The sequence below is a fragment of the Theobroma cacao genome, chromosome 9 (genome assembly GCF_053813885.1).
Source record: "Theobroma cacao isolate CCN51 chromosome 9, ASM5381388v1, whole genome shotgun sequence".
NCBI lineage: Eukaryota > Viridiplantae > Streptophyta > Magnoliopsida > Malvales > Malvaceae > Theobroma > Theobroma cacao.
This window is the reverse complement of record NC_142647.1, coordinates 10,946,465-10,965,537: the sequence shown is the minus strand read 5'-3', so window position 1 is coordinate 10,965,537 and position 19,073 is coordinate 10,946,465. Positions and strand designations below refer to the sequence as shown.

Here is a 19,073-nt window from a genome sequence, read left to right as displayed (position 1 = left end):
TTTCAGACATCAAATAAAAAATGAGATAAGTACTCATAGGTAATATCATTATCTTTACACACCCTATGACATATTTTAAAATGTGCTATTAAAATTTTTTTTGTCATTTTTATATATTTTTATAATACTTTTGTAGATTTGACTGCACTCACTTTTAAAAAAATTGAAAAAGTGAAATTAAAAGTTTAAATAGTTATATTGTTAAGATTTCATAAAAAAAATATTACCTAAAGAATTGTAATTAAAATCAAAATTTAGTGTAAAAGTTTAAATAGTTGCAACAGCGACCTATGCGTAGGAAATCCCTACGTGCAGTAGTTTATGCAAAAAAAAAAAAAAAATTCAAATTTTAAGGTAGAAGATGGATATTCTCTTTTGGGCTCTTGTACTTCTTTTTTTTTTTCTACAAGTCTTATTTACTACACTTATAACGTTTTAAAATTCTTACTCTTTGAACAAGTTTTACTGTATTACCTAACTTTTATGCAAGAAAAATTTCTTGATCTTTTAATTAAAAAAATTTATATAGGTGACAAAAAAAACTGTTTCATAAGAAAACAATACCATGTATAAGATAATGCATTACTCTGAGCTAATTCTTTTTAAAATTTTATTGTTTAGAAATTATTTTACTAGCAAAAAAATAGCACGCCTCAAATAATGTTGCGCAAAACAAGCACAGGCAGTATGCGTAGAACAATAGTTGCTCCCAAGGACCTAAGCAATGCCTCCTAGAACAAGTCTTGTCCATATATACTTATTCACAGATGAGATGAAATTACTTTATTTTTGTATTCTTCTTTGTCTCATTATTCTATTTTACTAGCAATGGATTGGAACTTCTTTTCTCAAGAATCCTCATGCAAGAGGTAAAATGTAAATGCTTGATTTTTGTTAGTAATTTATTATTTTTTAAGAGTTATTTTACAATAATTATCGTGCTCTACAGAAAATAATAAAAACAACTAGAATGTATGAAATATTTATATCACACGGACAATTGTGAAAGTAACTCAAACAAATGGTAAAGTTCATACCTTTGAAAATATTTTAAAGAACTTGATTTGGTAGTTCAAATATGGAAGGGGGTTGACAAGTCTTCCTCTTGATCTTTTATTGAAATATGAATGCTTCTTCTTTTCTCATTTTCTCAAAAAACACATGACACATTATTAAGTGTCACTAATTAAATTTCACAATATCATTAAACCAAAGTATATGCCCATACCTACTATACGTAGTGGGTTAATACGCTATTCCCATAATGAATGGATCCTTCCATTAATGAAATGTTCTTTGCATGATGAGCACGCTCCTATCATGATGTCTTCTAATGACTCTTGTTGTAACTGATCATGAGTAATTACTGTAATTTAGTCTATATATAAGAGTCTGGACATGTCTACTAATCACTCTTGTTGTAACTGATCATGAGTAATTACTCTAATTTAGTCTATATATAAGAGTCTGGACAATTCATTAGACACGCTTAAAAACTCAATAGACTTCCTATTTAAAATACTCTCTCAGGCTTTCTCTTACGAGGCTCTTCCTCTACTTCCCTAAATTCTACCTTTTAAGTATCTCAAAGATTGCTCTAATCTCTTTCTCCACCGTCTCCAACGTGTCTCATTTTACTCGTTGCAACATTACTTATCTCTCTATCACATAAGAACCCCTTTACAATGATTGTTTATATTTTGAACCGAACATATTTTATTAAATTAATTATTTCACATGTTAAATGTTAGTTGTGTAAATTCGCGAGGGGAGAGACAAAAGACACTGTGTATAAATACTTTTGGGCGCCTTTCTACTTTTTGCTATTGCTACAGCGCGGTGAGGACATGAACTTTATTCCGGAATAGGGTGCTGACACAAACGGTGACAGGTGGCAAAGCAGCGTTTCACAAGCTCGAATTCAGGTGAATAAAATCCGGGTTTTTTAATATAATCTGAGTTGAAAGGAATACGATTCCTGTCTCTTTCCATTTGTTCAACCCGCAATCTGGCTTCTGTTTCTTTATCGAACTTACCAATTGAAGATTTTACATTAATCTATTGCTTTACAATTCTACCAGAGCCTTCGTGACAATTTAAAAATGCATTCCCAAATCTAATGCCTCAAATGTAGGAGGTACTCCTCTTCCGTACCGGAATCTATCTAAACTGTCAGAATTAAACACTTCACAACTTAGGACTTGACCATGGTCATGATTTTCCCATTGCTCCGTACCAACTTTCTTCCACATTTTCTCAGTAATCAATCATACAAATAGATGGAACTATAATGAAACTTCATTTCAGCATAATTAAAAAAAAAATTCATATCTAAAAATATTCTTCCCGCCTCAAAATAATCCTATAACTATGATACAAGCAAGAAACAGCCTAGTTTTTTAATGGGGAAAATAGGAAAAAAATATATAAAAGTTTTTTAAAAAATACTAACATGACAGTGAAAAAAGAAATTTTCACAGCAAAATCAGTTCACCCGGCAACACTCGGGGCCTCGTTTACGTCCTTATTTATAAGCCTTTTTTTACAGTCACAGTAAAAAACCGCCGTGACAATAAAACTCCAAATTACCACCACCCCGTAAAACCACGACAACCCCACCGTTTCCCACCCCTTCACCACCGTCCAAATCCCCGACTTAACCGAATCCTCACCGTCCGTTAACTTCTCAAACTGATTCCCAGTCCATCCCGAAACCGCCACCAACATGCCAGTAACCAACCACCAACAGAACCTCCGCTCCGCCATTATATCCGAGCCAACCCGAATCGCATCCCACCCGTATGTCTCCTCTAATGCTGACACCACCAGGCCCAAACCCAACACCCCCATTAAGTAAACTTCGAAACCGGACCCGATTACCAAAATAGATAGGCTCAAACGAGGGTGGCTTCGAAATGCGGCTGTGAAAAGCTGCGGAAGATGGATGTAGAAGAGGAACAGGGCGTAGGAACAAATGGAGGTGACGACAACGCGCTTCCAAGCAAATTTGATGGCGCTGGCAGTGGAGAGAAAGGAAGGGCGGTGGGGAGGGGAGAGGGAGGCGACGTTGACGGTGGAGATAAAGGAGAGGAGAGAGAGAACGGAGGAAGGAATGGAAAAGAGGAGTTTGAGACGGAGGAGAGAAAGGGCCTCTTCACGGGATTCTTTCAAGACGTGACGCGCTTCGAAGCGCGTGGAGGAATGGAGAGCGACGGATTCGAGTTGGAAGATGTGGCGTTTGAGAGGGCGGGAAGAGAAAGAAAGGGAAAAGAGGAGGAGAGAAAGAGGGAGTGTAAAGAAAAAGAGGATTGGGAAGAGAATGTGTTTGTTTCGGAAGAAAATTTTAAAGGTATCGGAAAAGAGTTTAAGGAAGAAAGGAGATGGAGCAAAAGCAAAAGATTTGGTTGGCTTACGTTGATGTTGATCATGGTCATGTGTTTCGGACATTGTTTTTCTTGGTTGAATTCTTCAATGGTTGGGTAGATTGTGAACAGTGTAACTGAAAGTAAGGGGACGAAGAAGCAAGAAATATAGGGTGCTTTAGACCTTAGATATAGATTTTAAAGAGGAGACGTTTAGCAGCTGGGTTTTCTCGGAAATAGCCTTTTGTGTGATATGTTTTGTTCTGGGTTTTGAGGTTGAGTCACAGAGAATGTCTAGTAAATAACTTCTAATCAGATTGAGTATTAGAAGTCAAAACAAAGGATCCAAAAGTTATAAAGGTGCAAGTTTATAATTTTAATATTTTCTTAATTTAGTTAGAAGACTCATATAGGATTTATAAGTATAATGGAATTTTCTTTTAATTTAATTTATTTGGATTAAACTTTTGAAATAATCATGTTTTAATTAAGAATAAAATATTTATTTTATTTAAATTTATTGCTAACTATTTCAATTGTATTAGACAACTAAAAGTAAAGTTTCATTAAAATTTGAATTTATAACACTATAAATAGGATCTTTAAACTTAATTTTTTGAATCATCAAATAATATTATAGGTTTTTTCTCTCAATTTGAATTTATGTTTAAGCATTTGAAATTTGATTATATGCTGAAAGATGATGATTGTTGGCAGCAGCCTGTTGGTTGCCAAAAGGCCATTTGTTCTTGTAAAGGAAAGGAAGGTTGTTAATTAATATGAAGAAAGAAGCCTTAGCAGAGCTTGCTAATCCCAAAAGATAATTCAAAGTTGTTTAAGGGTGGGCATTGGGCAGGGGATAAAGGCCATCATCCATCATTAGTCATATCAAGATCTAAGGATGTGACGCGTGTTTTTGGTAAGCAATAATAAAGTTTGATAAAGGAAAATCTTACACATGCTCAACCATAACGTTAGCTGCCCTGGCTAATCGTACAACGCCTTTGACAACGGTGTCAATCACCGTAATCGGTCTAAGAGATAAATACTGGCACTACATGCTGAAACATATAAACGTCCGACACTGACACTGACACAAGGCTGAAAATGCTAGATATTTCATTCATGTTTGAAACATCCTTTTTAAGATTATTAATTTTAAACAAATATTAAAGTGTCTCACATTAAATGTCACTTATTAAATTAATTATTTTTTTAAAAAATATTCTTAAGGAATTTATTAACAAAATCTTATTTTAATTTTAATCTGAAAATTATAGAGCTAACTTGTCAGACAAGAGAGCCAAAGAATCGTTGGCACAGCATCGATGAATAAAATACACTGAGAAATGTGTGGTGAATTGTAAGCATTAGAAATTGATTATTGATTTATTAATGGAATCAAGTGTCATAGACTCAGTAGTAGGCTTGTCCTCAAAACGGATAAAATTTCTATATAAATACAAAAACATGCGAATATGTCCTTGTCATCACTAACTAACATCCAACAGTCCAGCTCCAAAATGTTGTGACACACCAAGCAATGAATCTGCCAAAACGGAAATTTCCTTTGAACAAACATTGCAAGCCCTATGAATTTGCCTTGCGCTAAAAGCCAATCCCTCAAACTACAAGTACAATCCACACTGCCAATGATCCTAACGTAAGCTTAACATTTCCAGGCTTGTCATCCATGGAATAGTGCCCTGCCCATGGCTAATTGACCATCCTATTAGTATTGCACAGGCTTGTGCACTGCCCATGGCTATTACTAAATCAGTGGGGAGGCATAAGAAATCTGCACCAACATTTTTGACTACTTAGATATCAAACCAATTAACTTACAGTAATCATGCTTAAATTCACATTGACCAAACCCAAATTGGACTTGCCAGAATATACAGATTCCTAGAAGACGACTACCCTTCACTGAAATTTTGGCCGAGTACCATGAATCTGACGTTCTGTTATAGTGGAAGGTTCTCACTTGTCAATTTTCGAGCATTTCTACAATGATGGAATTAAAGCATGATGTAATGTTGGACCTGCTGTTCTGTACTAAGAATGGCACTAACACAAGAACTCTCCACCACCAGCATCAGTTATGTACATTTGGTACATACAAAAGCACTCTTGTTAGATGCCGATCTTCACGAAATTGAACGAGGATTAGAGATGTCTGCTCGTGAGTTCTCGTGGGGGATCAGGTCAAAAAAATGGTCACCGCCGATTGGATTAGAGGAGAGGATAAAAGGAAGGGGCGGCTTGTTTGTAAGAGATTGGGCGGAGCAATGACATATTTTAGCTCATCATGCAATTGGGCGGCTTCCGGAGCCACAGTGGTTAAAACTCAATTTTGGACAGCTTAGCGATGGGAATTCCTCTTTCGGGTTTGCCCATGAATGGTGAGCAACCAATTAATGCAGAGCAGGTACTAAATGAGCTAATGATAGTGAGATGAGTGGATCATCAGGGTGGGCAAAGCTTTGCATCCAATAAGGGGCAATTTGCATTGGGGTTAAAGAGTTGATGGAAGGAGAGAATGGTGAGAGAAGTCCAAGAGAATGCTCAGGAGATAAGAAGAGAAGCAAGTTGAGCAGTGGAACAAGATAGGCCTTCTTATAAGAGTGCGATTGAACTCATAAACAAACTACGCACCATTCAGAAATAAGTTACCAACTCTACTCACAATGTTCTGGTGTCAGCTTACATAGCTTATATTTGTTCTTTCAAACATAATTACGGTTTTACTTAATTTTCTTTCCCGTGTTTTCCAATTCATACCTATCTTGAAACATTTGGCCATAACATTCTCTTCTGGAACTTATATTATTCTTAGACAAGTGAAAACATCAATAACTTGAGGACGCAAAATCTAGTAATAGAAAATTAGGAAGTCACCATATCAATAACTTGAAGATGCAAAATCTAGAAATAGAAATTAGGAAGTCACCATAGTCATGACCCGACTTTCAGCATTTTATAAAGTAAACTCTGCTGACTGAATATTCCTAGTCCATAACCCAGCTATCAGGGAAAAGTAGTGGATAAAAGGGCTGTGGTGCTATGACATCCTATACAGGTATGTTATCAATATAAGCAGATAGGGATAAACATAGGAAAGAAATAATGAGCAAGTAAAGTGTCAGCATATCCATTAACCATCCGAAAGTATATTCCATGGAAGTTTTGCAGTTAACATGAGGACTATGACAAAGATATTCATTCAATCCGTACAGTGATGTAGGACATCAATAAAGTGGAGAGAAATGAAAATAAAAATAATTTTATGGTCATATCAGACCATTTTGCAAATAACATTTAACCTGCAGAACTCTCAAATTGTTAGGAAAGACCAGAAAGCACGAATAGGATCTCCCAGCACAGCAATCCCTCATAATTATGAGAGGAGAAAGGATAAGAATAAATGATGCACAATGTTTTTGAGCCCTCAATAACAGAAAACACCATTAAACATGATATATAGTTATAACCCACAAGTAGGGAGTCTCATTAACATTTTATTATGTAATTTGGACCACTAGAGGCTGACATTAAGTTTGCTTTTATCTCCTTGAGGAATAAACTAAATGGAGATAGGGAAATCTCACTTACATTTTCTTATGGCATTACCTGTCACCACCTAGTGTTAAACGATATAACTTAGCAAACTGCATCATCCTCTAATATCTGGAGAGACAAAGACTAAGTGTTTTAAGAATCCCTGCCCTCATTATCTTCCTTCTCATTTTTTTATTATGTATACAGTAAGATTCTTTTTCCACACAATGGCCATTTAAATAAAATCCCACACTAGGAAATGGTTGTAAGGGAACCATTAACATAAATAAAATATCTTCAAAATTAATAATCATAATTAAACAGAAGACTTCTTGTTACAATTCTCAGTCCAAAAGTACATGTTTACCCTAAGATTTTTGACTTGGTCTGAGTAAAGCAAAGGACAACAAATAGAATAACAAGAGGAGTCACTTCAACAAGCAATGATAACAGTAATGAAACCTAAACATGCCCAAAATAGTGATGCTTATTTGATTTCGTTTGGTTTCCATCTATGAGATCAGGATACCTTAAACTTCATACCCAGCCCCAACCTCACTATAATCAACTGCAAATAAAGCAAAACCTAATAATCAAATTAAGCTAACAAAAACCTTCTACATCACAGTCAAAAACAAAAAATTGATAGAAGGCAATTGAACAATTGAAATTTTATATTTTCATGGGTGCTGAACAATTAACAAAACGATAAAAACGTCAGCAAAATTACAGTAATTTTAACAATGATTATTAAGAAAAGAAACTGTACATTAAGATAAATCCAAAATTTCTATAAACTACCAAAATCTTTCAAAAAAATCCAACCAAGAAAGAACTTACAAATCTAACATACCCTGAAAATCTGTTCTCCTTCTACCAAAAACCCAAATGTTTTTATCCTCGTGATCCGAGCAAACCCTAGTTCTACAAATTGGACAAGCACCAACTTTTGTTAACCAAGTATCCAAACACTTCCTATGAAACAAGTGGCCACACATAACAAGGTTCCTACACCACTGCCCTTGTTTAAACCCATCCAAACATATAACACAAGAGTCAGATTCCAAATGGGCAGTTCTTGTTCCCTCGGAGAATTTGAATTGCGGAAGCTTTTTGAGCTGTTTCGCAGAAAACCCAGTTGAGAGACGAGAGTGGCGGCGATGGCGGTGGTGCTGGTGGCGGAGAAGAAGAGGAAGGAGGAGAAGGCCAGAGGCTAGAGGGAGGAGGAGGAAGAAGAAGGAGATGAGAATCATCATGATTATGGCTTTCAGGATCAAAGACAGGAACTTGTCCTTGGATTTCGACGGTGGGGGTAGAGAGCCACCGCGGTAGGAGTCGTGGGGAGGTGGCAGCATGGCGGAGTTCTTTTTTTTTAGATTGAGTTTGTTGGAAGAACTGGGGGTGGTTGTGGTATATAGAGAAGAGACAAATTTATTGGAGAGAGGGGAGCGTGGCTTTAGATATTTACAATAATGACAAAGTCAAGGGTTTTTTGGTGCTCAGGGTATTTACCAGTTTTCCTCTTTCCTTTCTATGGGCTTTGCTTGCAAGTGTTGAAGAGTGGGCCCTTTATAGGATAAGTCGGTTTCGGTGGTAGGATATATAGGTTTTATTTGAGAATTTTTTTTTTATCTTTTCAAATAATTTTGCTTTAAATATAAATAAATTTCTATACTCAAATGATTATATTATACATTCCGATGTCAAATTCATTACCGATTAACCGCATCCATTTGATTTAGAAGACCAACAAATAAAAACACAATTATTTGCTCTTTCAACTAATTTCTTCTATAAATTGAATCATAAATAAAGGTTTTTCCCATCTCATTATATTTTTCCAAATTTATTATTTATTCGGTACATGTAATTTTGGACCAAAATAATATTTTCTTATTTTTTAAAATTTATGAATTTATAATCGAAAATTTTAAATTAAAATAATTTCAAATTCTAAGTATAGAGGATGCTTTCTTGAAACCTGCTTCAAACTTATTAAAATGTTCTAATAAGTTGTATTACTTGCAGAACATCGATCACCAAACGAGTACTTTAGGAAAGAAGAATTTCAAATCATATTTTTCACCACATCCATCAAGGTGCTATTACATCGAGGTGCTGTTACATCCTTTGACAACCTCATTCATTTGAAATGTCTTGATAGTATGTTTGGTTATAGGAAATGCCTTTTTTCCTTCTTTCTTTCTTTCTATTGTTTCATCCATGAGATGATCATTTTGAGAAACAATAAAAATAATTATTACTAACCTTCCTTTCGTAATAACTATTTCACACGAGTTGAAATAGATTAAAAATTTTTAAACAAAAATATTCTTAACTATTTTATGAAATAATTACCCTATACATAATACAATGTAAAAATTTTTCATTTTTCTCTTTTTCTTTCTCTCCTTTCCTTTTCCGCCTCACTCTTTTTGTCTCTAAACTTGCTTCCTTCCTTGCCATCGTCCTTCCAATGCGATGGCTAACGGATGCATCTAGCGCCACCTTTGGTCGTAGGGAGAATCGATTGACACTCCAACGAATAATCCATCTTGAGAAGCGCCAATTTGGAGCTCTAACAACCAGATTTGTTGTTTGAAGCATTGTGGTTTTCCATTGCGTTGGCCAAATATATATCTTTTGGTCAAGTAACAAAAGAGGAAAGAAAATAAAAAAAATAAAGGAAAAATAAAATGAATTAAAAAAATATATTAAAATTTTAATTATAAATTATTAATTTTTTTAATTTTTAAAAAATAAAAATAGGGATAAAATAAAATAATCAAATTAAATCTTTAATTAAAAATTATTAATATTTTTAATAAATTATAAAAAAGTTTAATATTTCAAATTAAAAGTATAAATTATAATAAATTGTGTTCTTATGTTTTTATTACATATTCTTTTGTTATTTTAGAGCTATTTTTGTCAACTAAACATTGGAATAATGTCAAAATAACAATTTCATTTCATAAATCAAATTACACAATAATTATTTTTATCTTATTCTATTTTTATGGAACAATTATTTCATTTTTCCTTTATTCCATTGTATGAACCAAGCCTGTCCTAAACATCATATATTAAGCAACTATTCCCCAACCTACAAATTATTAGTAAAACGTCTATGTTAATTATCTGCCCTTCAAAAATCAAAAACTATATGTCTTATCTCATTTTGCATAGCATTCTCCATTTATGTCAAATCTATCTACTTTTGGAATTACAACAGTACACGCATACATTTAGAATGAGAAATAGTCATATTAGATTTAGTAAACCCAAATTAATTAATTGATCATATTATCACACAAATTTTGAAAAAAAAAAATATTATTGAATAGCCAACTGCATGCATTTCGACATTTAGTTCATGTATGTTTATTAAAAAAGTTAGATTTGAATCTTTTTTCAATGAAAAAAAATAGCTGCTTAATCTGGCATATTAAGTCAATGTTGATGGGAATTGCTATGGAAACTCGAACGATCATGGGCGGGGTAGCTAATTTCAAGACTATTGAGGGTAATGGTTAGGGGGTTTTGTCTACGGTGTTGGTTGGTTTAATATACTTACGATGGAGCTTTTGGCTATTTTCTATGGTCTAAACATGTGTCGGGACAAAGCATAATGATCTGTTTTTGGAATCTGATTTGGCTGGCTGTAGCAATTTCAGAAATTCAGAGATCCCCTTTAGTCTTTGAGCATCATAGCTCACTCATCCAAGCTTAAAAGATTGGATACATAACTAGTAGATTATTTTGTCAAAATCTTTGGTCACCAACCTTCAAATCATGGAGATAAAAGCTCGTGTGATTATGCCACATTTTGGTCCAATTTTCTAAATTCATTGGATTCTAAAAAGTGATCCACATCCTATTCAATATCACTACTTTTAGTAACTAATTAAATTATTGTTTTGCAAGATTTTCTCTGAAAGACATTTGATATTTTAGAGTTTATAATTGGCAAGATGTTAAATAGATTAGGGAATACTTGTCACTAAGATGGATATAAGGAAACTATGGTAAGAAATAGATTCAAAAATTGGTTAAAAATCCATTTCATAACAAACTTTCCTACAATAATTAGCAAAGTCATAGGCAATTAGACTTATATGTTAGACCAGGCCTTGCAGGTTACTTTTGCAACACAGGCAAAGCTAAAAATCAGAAACAAAGGCTCTATTTTTCAATTCAAAGCAGACTTCAAAAGAGAGCCAATGGAGAAGACTACTCTAATCATTTTTGTTGGTATCACAGCCTGTCTTGTCTCCACTACTTCAGCAACAGCAGGAATTGCCACCTTCTATACTAGTTATATTCGTAAGTATTATTTTCTTTGATTTCTCCCAACAAGTGGATCGAATTTCTAATTTATTTATTTCTTTAATGCCATCTTTTGTTGTGTAATTTTTTACAACCTCATAAGAGTGTTGATAGACAGAGGATTCCAGTTTCTAACCATAACTTAATTATACTTATACTTTGATTTGAGACAATAACTATTGTGTTATCATTGTTGGTTAGCTTCTGCATGCTTTGGAAATCAAAACAATGGTAACATGATCGCAGCAGCTGGAGATGCTTTGTGGAATAATGGGGCAGTGTGTGGAAAAACATTCACTGTAACGTGCACAGGAGCTCGAAATGCAGTACCACATCCATGCACAGGCAAGAGTGTAACCGTGAAGATTGTGGATCACTGTCCAGGATGCCCCTCAACCCTTGACCTCTCCAAAGAAGCCTTCACTCTGATTGCTGACCCCGTTGCTGGTATCATTAACATTGACTACAAGCAGTAAGCCTAACACATTCCTTGATGGCCTAAATTTAAATCATCTCCATTTTCTACTAATATTTTTGTTTAATAACATGATTTTGTCTTGTGTTTTGTAGGCTTTGAAAAAAATTTGGCACACAATGCAAACTCAAGAAGTTTAGAGATAAATGTTCACTGTAATAAAATATTTCTGTTTGTAATAAATTTCCATAGTTGAAACAACACTGAAATGGAAAAATGAAAGCTTATTTTTGAACTTGATATCCCATAATTTGAGAAAATTTAAATTATATTCATTATGATTACAATTCTTTTGCAAGTGCATAAATATAAAGGAAACAAAAGTACCTATTAACAAAGAGTCCCCTTGCCAGGCTCTTGATTCACATATCAAAATATTGTTCGCTTTGGCCTATAATTGGACCTCATGATGTCAAAATGCGTCTTGGCATGTAGCTAATGAACCCTTTTATAAATAGAGTTCTTTTTTTAAATGAGCCTCATGCATAAGGCATTTTTGACAATAAACTTCTTTATAATTTTAACTATTTTTAGTCAAGAGAATTAAAATTTAGACAAAATTACCCTTAATGAAATTGACCCATTTATTTGGCTCCGCATCTCAGCCCGAAACCTATTAACGGGTTAAGTATGTTTAAGTTTGCGCCTCAAACCACCGTCCACCCTACCCTCTTTTCTTTCAAGGAAAGGAAGACTGAATTAAAGAAAGAGATCTCTGCTGAACTCCGTAATTTTCGTTGGAGTCCGTCCTAGTGAGCGCATTCTGAATAGGATCTCATTGATCCGGTGGTCGGGGATCACCAAATAGGGTCTGCCGGTATGATGCTCACCTTATTATTATGAAAAGGGGAAAGGGGCCTTTTAGCTTGCTGCTCGCTTCTAGAGTATTCCTTACCAAAACGTAAGCATTTAAGCATTTTGAGCATTTTTGTCAAACCTTATTCTATAAAATAATTACGACGTCATTTACATGCTCAATAGAATGTTTGCATATTTAGGAAGTTCAAGAAATCGTTAAAAGACGATATTGCCCCTAATGGTACCATTAAGTCGATTAAGCCTCGAACTAGTTCAAATAGGAATTTTAAGGTGAAATTAAAAGTTTCACAATCCAGGGATGACTCAAAATGGTAATTCGGAGTTCGAGGATCAATTTGGAGTCAAACCGAAATTTTCACTATTTAGGGGTAAAATGGTCATTTGTCACCTGAGGACAAAATGAAAGTTTTTAGAAAAGATTTTTTTAACCCTATTTGATTTATTGGAGTATGATTTGAGATTTAGAAGTGAAAAATTTTATTTCTCGGTGTTTTTGGAGTATAGGGGCAAAAACGATAATTTTACCGCCCGGGGGTAAATCGGTAAATTTTTACCCCCTACACTTGTTAAGACCAAGAGATTTTATTCATCATGAAAATGGATAAACATGAGAAATGTGTGGTGTAGAATTAAAGAATTAAAAGTCAAATATTTAAAATTTGAACCAAGAAGGAAATGCCATGTGTTATGCTTTTATTATTTTATTGTTTCTTTATAAAAAGGCATAAAAACCAGCCCATTTCTCCCATAGTGGTTGGTCAAACCAGAAGAGGAGAAACCAAGGAAGAACAAACCCTAGGTGGGAAAAATCAAAGAGAAAGTGTTGGAATTCAAGGATTTGATCAAGCAAAGGTAAAATTTCTTTGATTTTGCTAGTGATTTACCTTACCCATGCATTTCTTCTTAACTTCCATGGTTGGATTGTATGTTTTCATGGGGAAATCATGGCTGGCTGAATGAGTTTGGTGAAAGAAATGATGTTGGAATTGTTTGATTTTGAGTTATGTTGGTGTTTAGAGTTAGTTAAGCATGTTTACAAACAAAACAACAAGAAAATAATCCATTTTCCCCATGAACTTTCAATGGCCGAACCCTATGTGAAGTGTCGAAGTAATGAATTGATTTTGTGATCAAGTGAATTGGTTAAAAAATTGATGAAATGATGATTTATGGTGAGAAAATGGAATGGGAAAATTTTTAGTGATAGTGCACCACAATGGCCGAAATTTTCAAGAAGAATTGTGAGGGTTGTTAGGCTGAATTTTAGATTATTGGAATTGTATTTAGTGAATTGAAATATTAGAAATGAAATGGAGCGATTTTGAGCCAAATCGGACACAATTGTCATTTGATCGGGTAATAGACCAAATTAGGTCAGCACCGCATTTAAGCGGTAGTCGGATAAGTTGCATATCATATCATGCATATACACTGAGCTTGAATTGATTTTATAACAGTCAAGCATTAATGTGGTGAATTATGTATTGTACATTGTGGATAGGTGGTGAGCAAATTACACTGGTAAAAGTACAGAGATTGTGCTTGAAGATTGAGATTAGGAGTACATCGACTCCTAAAACTATGAGTGGACAATTTATCATCTTAAATATCTAGAGTAATTATACTTGTTTGATGCTTTTATTGAATGGTGAGTTTAAATTATAAAATATTATGTTTTTCAATTAAAATATTTTTTAATAAAAATGAGATTTATACTGGTTTTGAAATCAAATATTGTTTTGGAAAAATTGAGTATATGGAGACTGTGTTGAATTTATGATTTTATATGTTATTGAAATTGTGACTTATGACACTATGGTAGCATAATGGCTAAATTTTTGGGGTTGGCATGAAATATATGAACAGTTTTGGTTTGGTCTTGGTAGATTGGATTAAATTTTATTCGCCATATTATGTTATTGAAAATTTTATGGGTCTAGTGGTATATTAAACTGTCATTGCAGTGGTGGGGGTTTCCGTGGACTACCCATGAGAGGGGCACGGTAACCCAATTATATATTTACCTCCGGGAGAAGATGTTGGATAAAATATTTTCTGAGGTAAGATTTGAGTGCACCTCACGTTTGGGCCACCACGTGAGAGTGAGACTCAACCAATGCCAAGGAACGGCTGTGTGTCAGATGTGAAAACATGTTTATGGGTATGAGACATTTAACAGCCTTGGCGGTCTCAGTGGGATACCTTGACGAAGGTACCCGCGAGAATGATTTTGGCAGGGGCCAAGTTTAAGAAATTCATAAGCAGAGAAATTTTAATGAAAAGAAATTATTTGATAGAGATTGAAACGAATTTTGTGTTATGAATATTATTGAGATATAACGCTTTTATATTGTCTCCGTCTACTCGGCTTTAGATGCTTTTGATGGTAATTGTTTACTCACTGGGATTTTATAATCTCACCACCCTCCTTTCCTCACATTTCAAGCTTGGGGAATTCCATAGTTAGCTGACTTTGACAAGAACCTTCATTTGGACTTGAATCGACAAAAGCTGTAGGTTTTCAGCTTTCGATGCATTTTGGTTAGATGTGGGCCCATGTGTTGCTGTAAAAGTAATTTTATGCTTTGGTTATTTGCTTTATAGTATATATGAATATAATTAACTTTTACGTTATAAGAATCATTTACCGATAGCTTTATAAAAATTATTTTATAAGAAAATAGTTTATTTTATTGAATATTTTTTATTATATTCAAATGGTCAAATTTTCACTTCAAACGAATGTTTTAGATTTTAAAATTTAATTTAAATCATGAAATATGTGTTTCCACTTACATATTACATTTTTAAGGATTTTAAAATTTTTGAAAAAAAAAGACTAAAATACCTTTGTGAGGCAGAAATAAATTTTCATTGTTTTTGGATGGGAAAATGGTCCATATTGTTTCAAAGCACGATTTTAGTTACTGACGATCACAGGGGAGGTAAGAAAACTGATACGAAAGCCTTGCGAGGTTTCGGTCAGCAGTCGGGGTAAAGAATGTTTGACGAGACTTCGCGACGGTTGTCACGAGCTCGATGGGAGTTCTGGGTTGTGACAATTTTGGAGTAGTTTTTGATACACGAAGAAAACCTTTGAGCGTTTTGAGTATTTTTGAGTGATTTTTAATGTATGAAGAAAAACTTTTGAACATTTTGAGCATTCTTTATCAAGTAGGCATATTCGTTAATTATGTTGTTAAATGGAATATGGTATATCGTTTGAAGTTGTTGATCTTGTTAAATGGAATTCAGTAGTTTTTGTGGTTTTTGAGCAATGAGTGATTAGTTTTTAGGCATTGCGTGACTGACTTTGGGCATTGCGTGACTGACTTTAGGCATTGCGTGACTAGTTTTTAAGTATTGTGTGATTGGTTGATATGACATTGCGTGACTAGTTGATAGGCATTGCTTGACTTGTTAGCAAGGCATTGTATGACTTGTTAGTAAAGCATTGTGTGACTTAGGCATTGTTTAAAAATTAGTCACGTAATGCTTAAAACCAATTACGTAATGCCTAAAAACTAGTCACACAGTGATTAAGTCACGTAACACCTAAAAACCAGTCTCATAATACTTAAAAACTAGTCTAATCAATTTCAACTTTTCAACTTTTGGGTTTCATGAATAAACTAATAAACTCAAGAACCTAAAACACATACTTTTTTTTTTCTAAGCCATGAAATTGTGCATTTCATAAAAGATATGTTACAAAACTTTATAACCCTCCAAAGCAAGACAAAATATATTTCAATCGGGAAGGCCTTGCTCACTCCCTTATACAAAAACAAAATATACCCTATTTACAAAATATTCCCTGAATAATTTCAACTCAAAATCTCATAAAAAAAAATCAAAATCCTTAGCAAACATTCTTAACAATTATCTCAATCCCAAACACAATAAAATCGTGAACCACCATAAAACCCATCAAACATGCTTTAGTTGTTCTTTCTTCTTGAGCAAAATTGCTGCTTGCAAAGAGCAAAATCGTTGTTCATCACCCTTGAGAACCCCAAGATCCACCATCCAAAAAAATAAAATAAAATAAGAAAGAGCTTGATGTCACCTATGCACTTTGGATAGCAAAATAGACAGTATTTGATTAGAGAGAGAAATCGAGATTTTATTTTGAAACTTTTGTTTGGATGGTGGGATAGAGAAAACTGAAACCATTTTAATTTGTCTGAAATTGTTTAAAGGGTATTATTGTCAAGTCATGTAAAAAATTAACTAAAAATAATTAAAATTATAAAAAATGATATTTTTGAATTGGACCTATGAGGAAAGTTATTTCTCACAATTTCCTCTCATAAATATCTTCACTTTTTTGCATATGGGAAACATGGGATCTTGAACACCAAGCTTTTATTAACGAAGCTCTTATTCGCCACTATTTTAGGAATTGATGTCCTCATTGAGTGTGGCATGACTTAAGACTTGGCTTGACTCACGTCTCACAGTTTTGGCTGGGTTCGACTTTGATACCACCTGTCAGGTTTCAAATCCACATGTCAAGATATTATCTGCTTTGGCCCATAACTAAGCCTTTCAATTTTAAAACACATCTTGACATGTTACCAATGAACCCCTTTTATAATAGAGGGTGATTGCAAATATCTTGAAAGCAAACTCAAAACGTACATTATGTTAGGCCTTGATGCACTTAAATAAAGCAAACATCCGATTAAAATTTTAAAACTTGTGGCATCAACTTTAGCTTTTCCATCATTCTTTTCAAATGCTAGAAGAGTCGAAACAACCTTACATGATCCATACCAAACTTTTTCAACAACTCTCTGGCATACTTACATGACGCACAACAATAAATTTCAAAAAATTCAAAAAAACTCAATGGAAAACGCTCTCAGCTCAAGCGATTTTCCACCCTTCTCACGAATTCACGGCTTGGCCAATAGAAGGCCACCAGACCCTCCAACTCAACCATTGGACGTTGTTGCTCCTTTCACCCATAACCTTATGGCAACCTCACAACCACAACCGACATTTACACATGGTTTGAATGAAGCCATACATAACTAGACGCAATACCCTATTTCACCCCGATTAAAGAAAAAATCCTTCCTGTCAATTTTATCTAGTGACAAACCACGCTTAATTCCTTCAAGTCGAACCCCTGAAAGATTCAAAGACAAGCCGATGGTGGTTTTTTTTTTTTAAAGAGATTGTTGCCTTATCCAAGCCTTTTCAATATTCTGTTGTAGGGAAATTTACCTGAATGAAAAGGATAGAGGAGACTCGTAAGGCTTTCTTGGGTATAGGACTCTCGGGTTTGTATAATATACGATGGCTTGACTATAAACATGTTATGATCAATCTGTTGAATGAGTTTGATATTAAGAAAGTGTGAAGTAAGCAGATCTGGTTTATTGTAAACCAGAAAGTGTGAAATAAGCAGATCTGGTTTATTGTAAACCAGATCTGCTTACTTCACACTTTCTTAATATCAAACTCATTCAACAGATTGATCATAACATGTTTATAATCAAGCCATCGTATATTATACAAACCCGAGAGTCCTATACCCAAGAAAGCCTTACGAGTCTCCTCTATCCTTTTCATTCAGGTAAATTTCCCTACAACAGAAAATGTGTGTTTACAAATGGAGCACAGATTTTTATGTTCAGAAAGAATCGTCTATAGTGCCAATTTGGATTTCTTTTCTTAATTTAAAACCCTACCTGTTTGAGAAGTTGGCATTACTAGCAATTGCAAAAACCTTAGGGACTCCGTTATATGTTGATGAGTCAACAACAAACGAGCCTTGACCAAGTGTATCTAGAGTATGTATTAAATATGATTGTTTGAAGCTGTTGGTGGATTCCATTTAGATAGTGGTTGGGCATCATCAAATAGGAAATATAAAGGGAGGGTATATGCAGAAGGTTGAGTTTGCGAAGTTGACATATTATTGTTCCCACTGCTGTCATTTAGGTCATGCTATTTCCAATTGCATGGTCCTCGGTATTAAGCTAGAAAAAATAAGGGTAGTTAAGTCGAAGCATATCGAAAATGCTAAGCCCTCAAATGAGCAGAATGGTGTGTCAATTCTGGAGAAAAATAAAGTTCAAGATATAATGGATCATGGTGGAAAAAAGCAGTTGTTAATCGGGGTTGGAGGAAAATAGAAGGAAGTCATGGTACATGCATCACTAAAACAGAGCCTCCAATGGAAAGAGATTAGCAAAGTGGGCAAAAGTGCAGCAAAGGATTCAATGGGAGTGGAAATAATGACTGAAAATGATATTTCTAATTCTCAAATAGTAGTTTCTAATCGTTTTGATGTGATTGCAGAAGGAAGTGGTGAGGAACCAAATGAAAAGAAAAACAAAGAAAGAAAAGTATGATGAACAGTGCATTAGCTAAGCAACCAATTATTTTCTCTCATTTAAGATATTTGGTGGAAATGCATGAAAATTCTTTGGACAAGGAAAATCAATTGGTTAGCATACAACAGGTTGGAAATGTGGTTGTGAGTCAAGAAGAAAAAATGAGAAATGGTGCAA

The 19,073-nt window shown here is 34.2% G+C and overlaps 3 protein-coding genes across 4 annotated transcripts; 1 reads left to right on the top strand and 2 right to left on the bottom strand.

Moving 5' to 3' along the window:
• Positions 1–2,276: 2,276 nt before the first annotated feature.
• On the bottom strand, positions 2,277–3,684 carry LOC148760713 (uncharacterized). The gene has a single exon (XM_088810039.1). The coding sequence runs from the start codon at positions 3,445–3,447 to the stop codon at positions 2,491–2,493; it is 957 nt and encodes a 318-aa protein (XP_088666165.1). The 5' UTR covers positions 3,448–3,684; the 3' UTR covers positions 2,277–2,490.
• Positions 3,685–6,846: 3,162 nt separating this feature from the next.
• Positions 6,847–8,423, bottom strand: LOC18589108 (RING/U-box superfamily protein). Of its 2 annotated transcripts, none has more exons than XM_088810044.1 (2): positions 7,777–8,423; positions 6,847–7,052 (listed from the first exon to the last, which is right to left on the bottom strand). In XM_088810044.1, the coding sequence occupies exons 1-2, from the start codon at positions 8,276–8,278 to the stop codon at positions 7,039–7,041; spliced, it is 516 nt and encodes a 171-aa protein (XP_088666170.1). In that variant the 5' UTR covers positions 8,279–8,423; the 3' UTR covers positions 6,847–7,038. The 2 variants fall into 2 exon arrangements, with proteins under 2 accessions (XP_088666170.1, XP_017982151.2); XM_018126662.2 differs by lacking the exon at positions 6,847–7,052 and adding an exon at positions 7,201–7,491.
• A 2,723-nt stretch (positions 8,424–11,146) lies between these two features.
• LOC18589107 (putative EG45-like domain containing protein 1) lies at positions 11,147–11,728 on the top strand. Its single transcript, XM_007013933.3, has 2 exons — positions 11,147–11,249; positions 11,454–11,728. The coding sequence occupies exons 1-2, from the start codon at positions 11,147–11,149 to the stop codon at positions 11,726–11,728; spliced, it is 378 nt and encodes a 125-aa protein (XP_007013995.3).
• Positions 11,729–19,073: the final 7,345 nt, after the last annotated feature.

Bases quoted from the DNA above. Each gene is read 5' to 3' on its own strand.
- LOC18589107 (XM_007013933.3), top strand. From the start codon at position 11,147: ATGGAGAAGACTACTCTAATCATTTTTGTTGGTATCACAGCCTGTCTT. The intron at 11,250-11,453 runs GTAAGTATTATT...ATTGTTGGTTAG, and splicing joins CTTCTATACTAGTTATATTC to CTTCTGCATGCTTTGGAAAT.
- LOC18589108 (XM_018126662.2), bottom strand. From the start codon at position 8,278: ATGCTGCCACCTCCCCACGACTCCTACCGCGGTGGCTCTCTACCCCCA. The intron at 7,492-7,776 runs GTATGTTAGATT...CTTTATTTGCAG, and splicing joins AAGGAGAACAGATTTTCAGG to TTGATTATAGTGAGGTTGGG.
- LOC148760713 (XM_088810039.1), bottom strand. From the start codon at position 3,447: ATGTCCGAAACACATGACCATGATCAACATCAACGTAAGCCAACCAAA.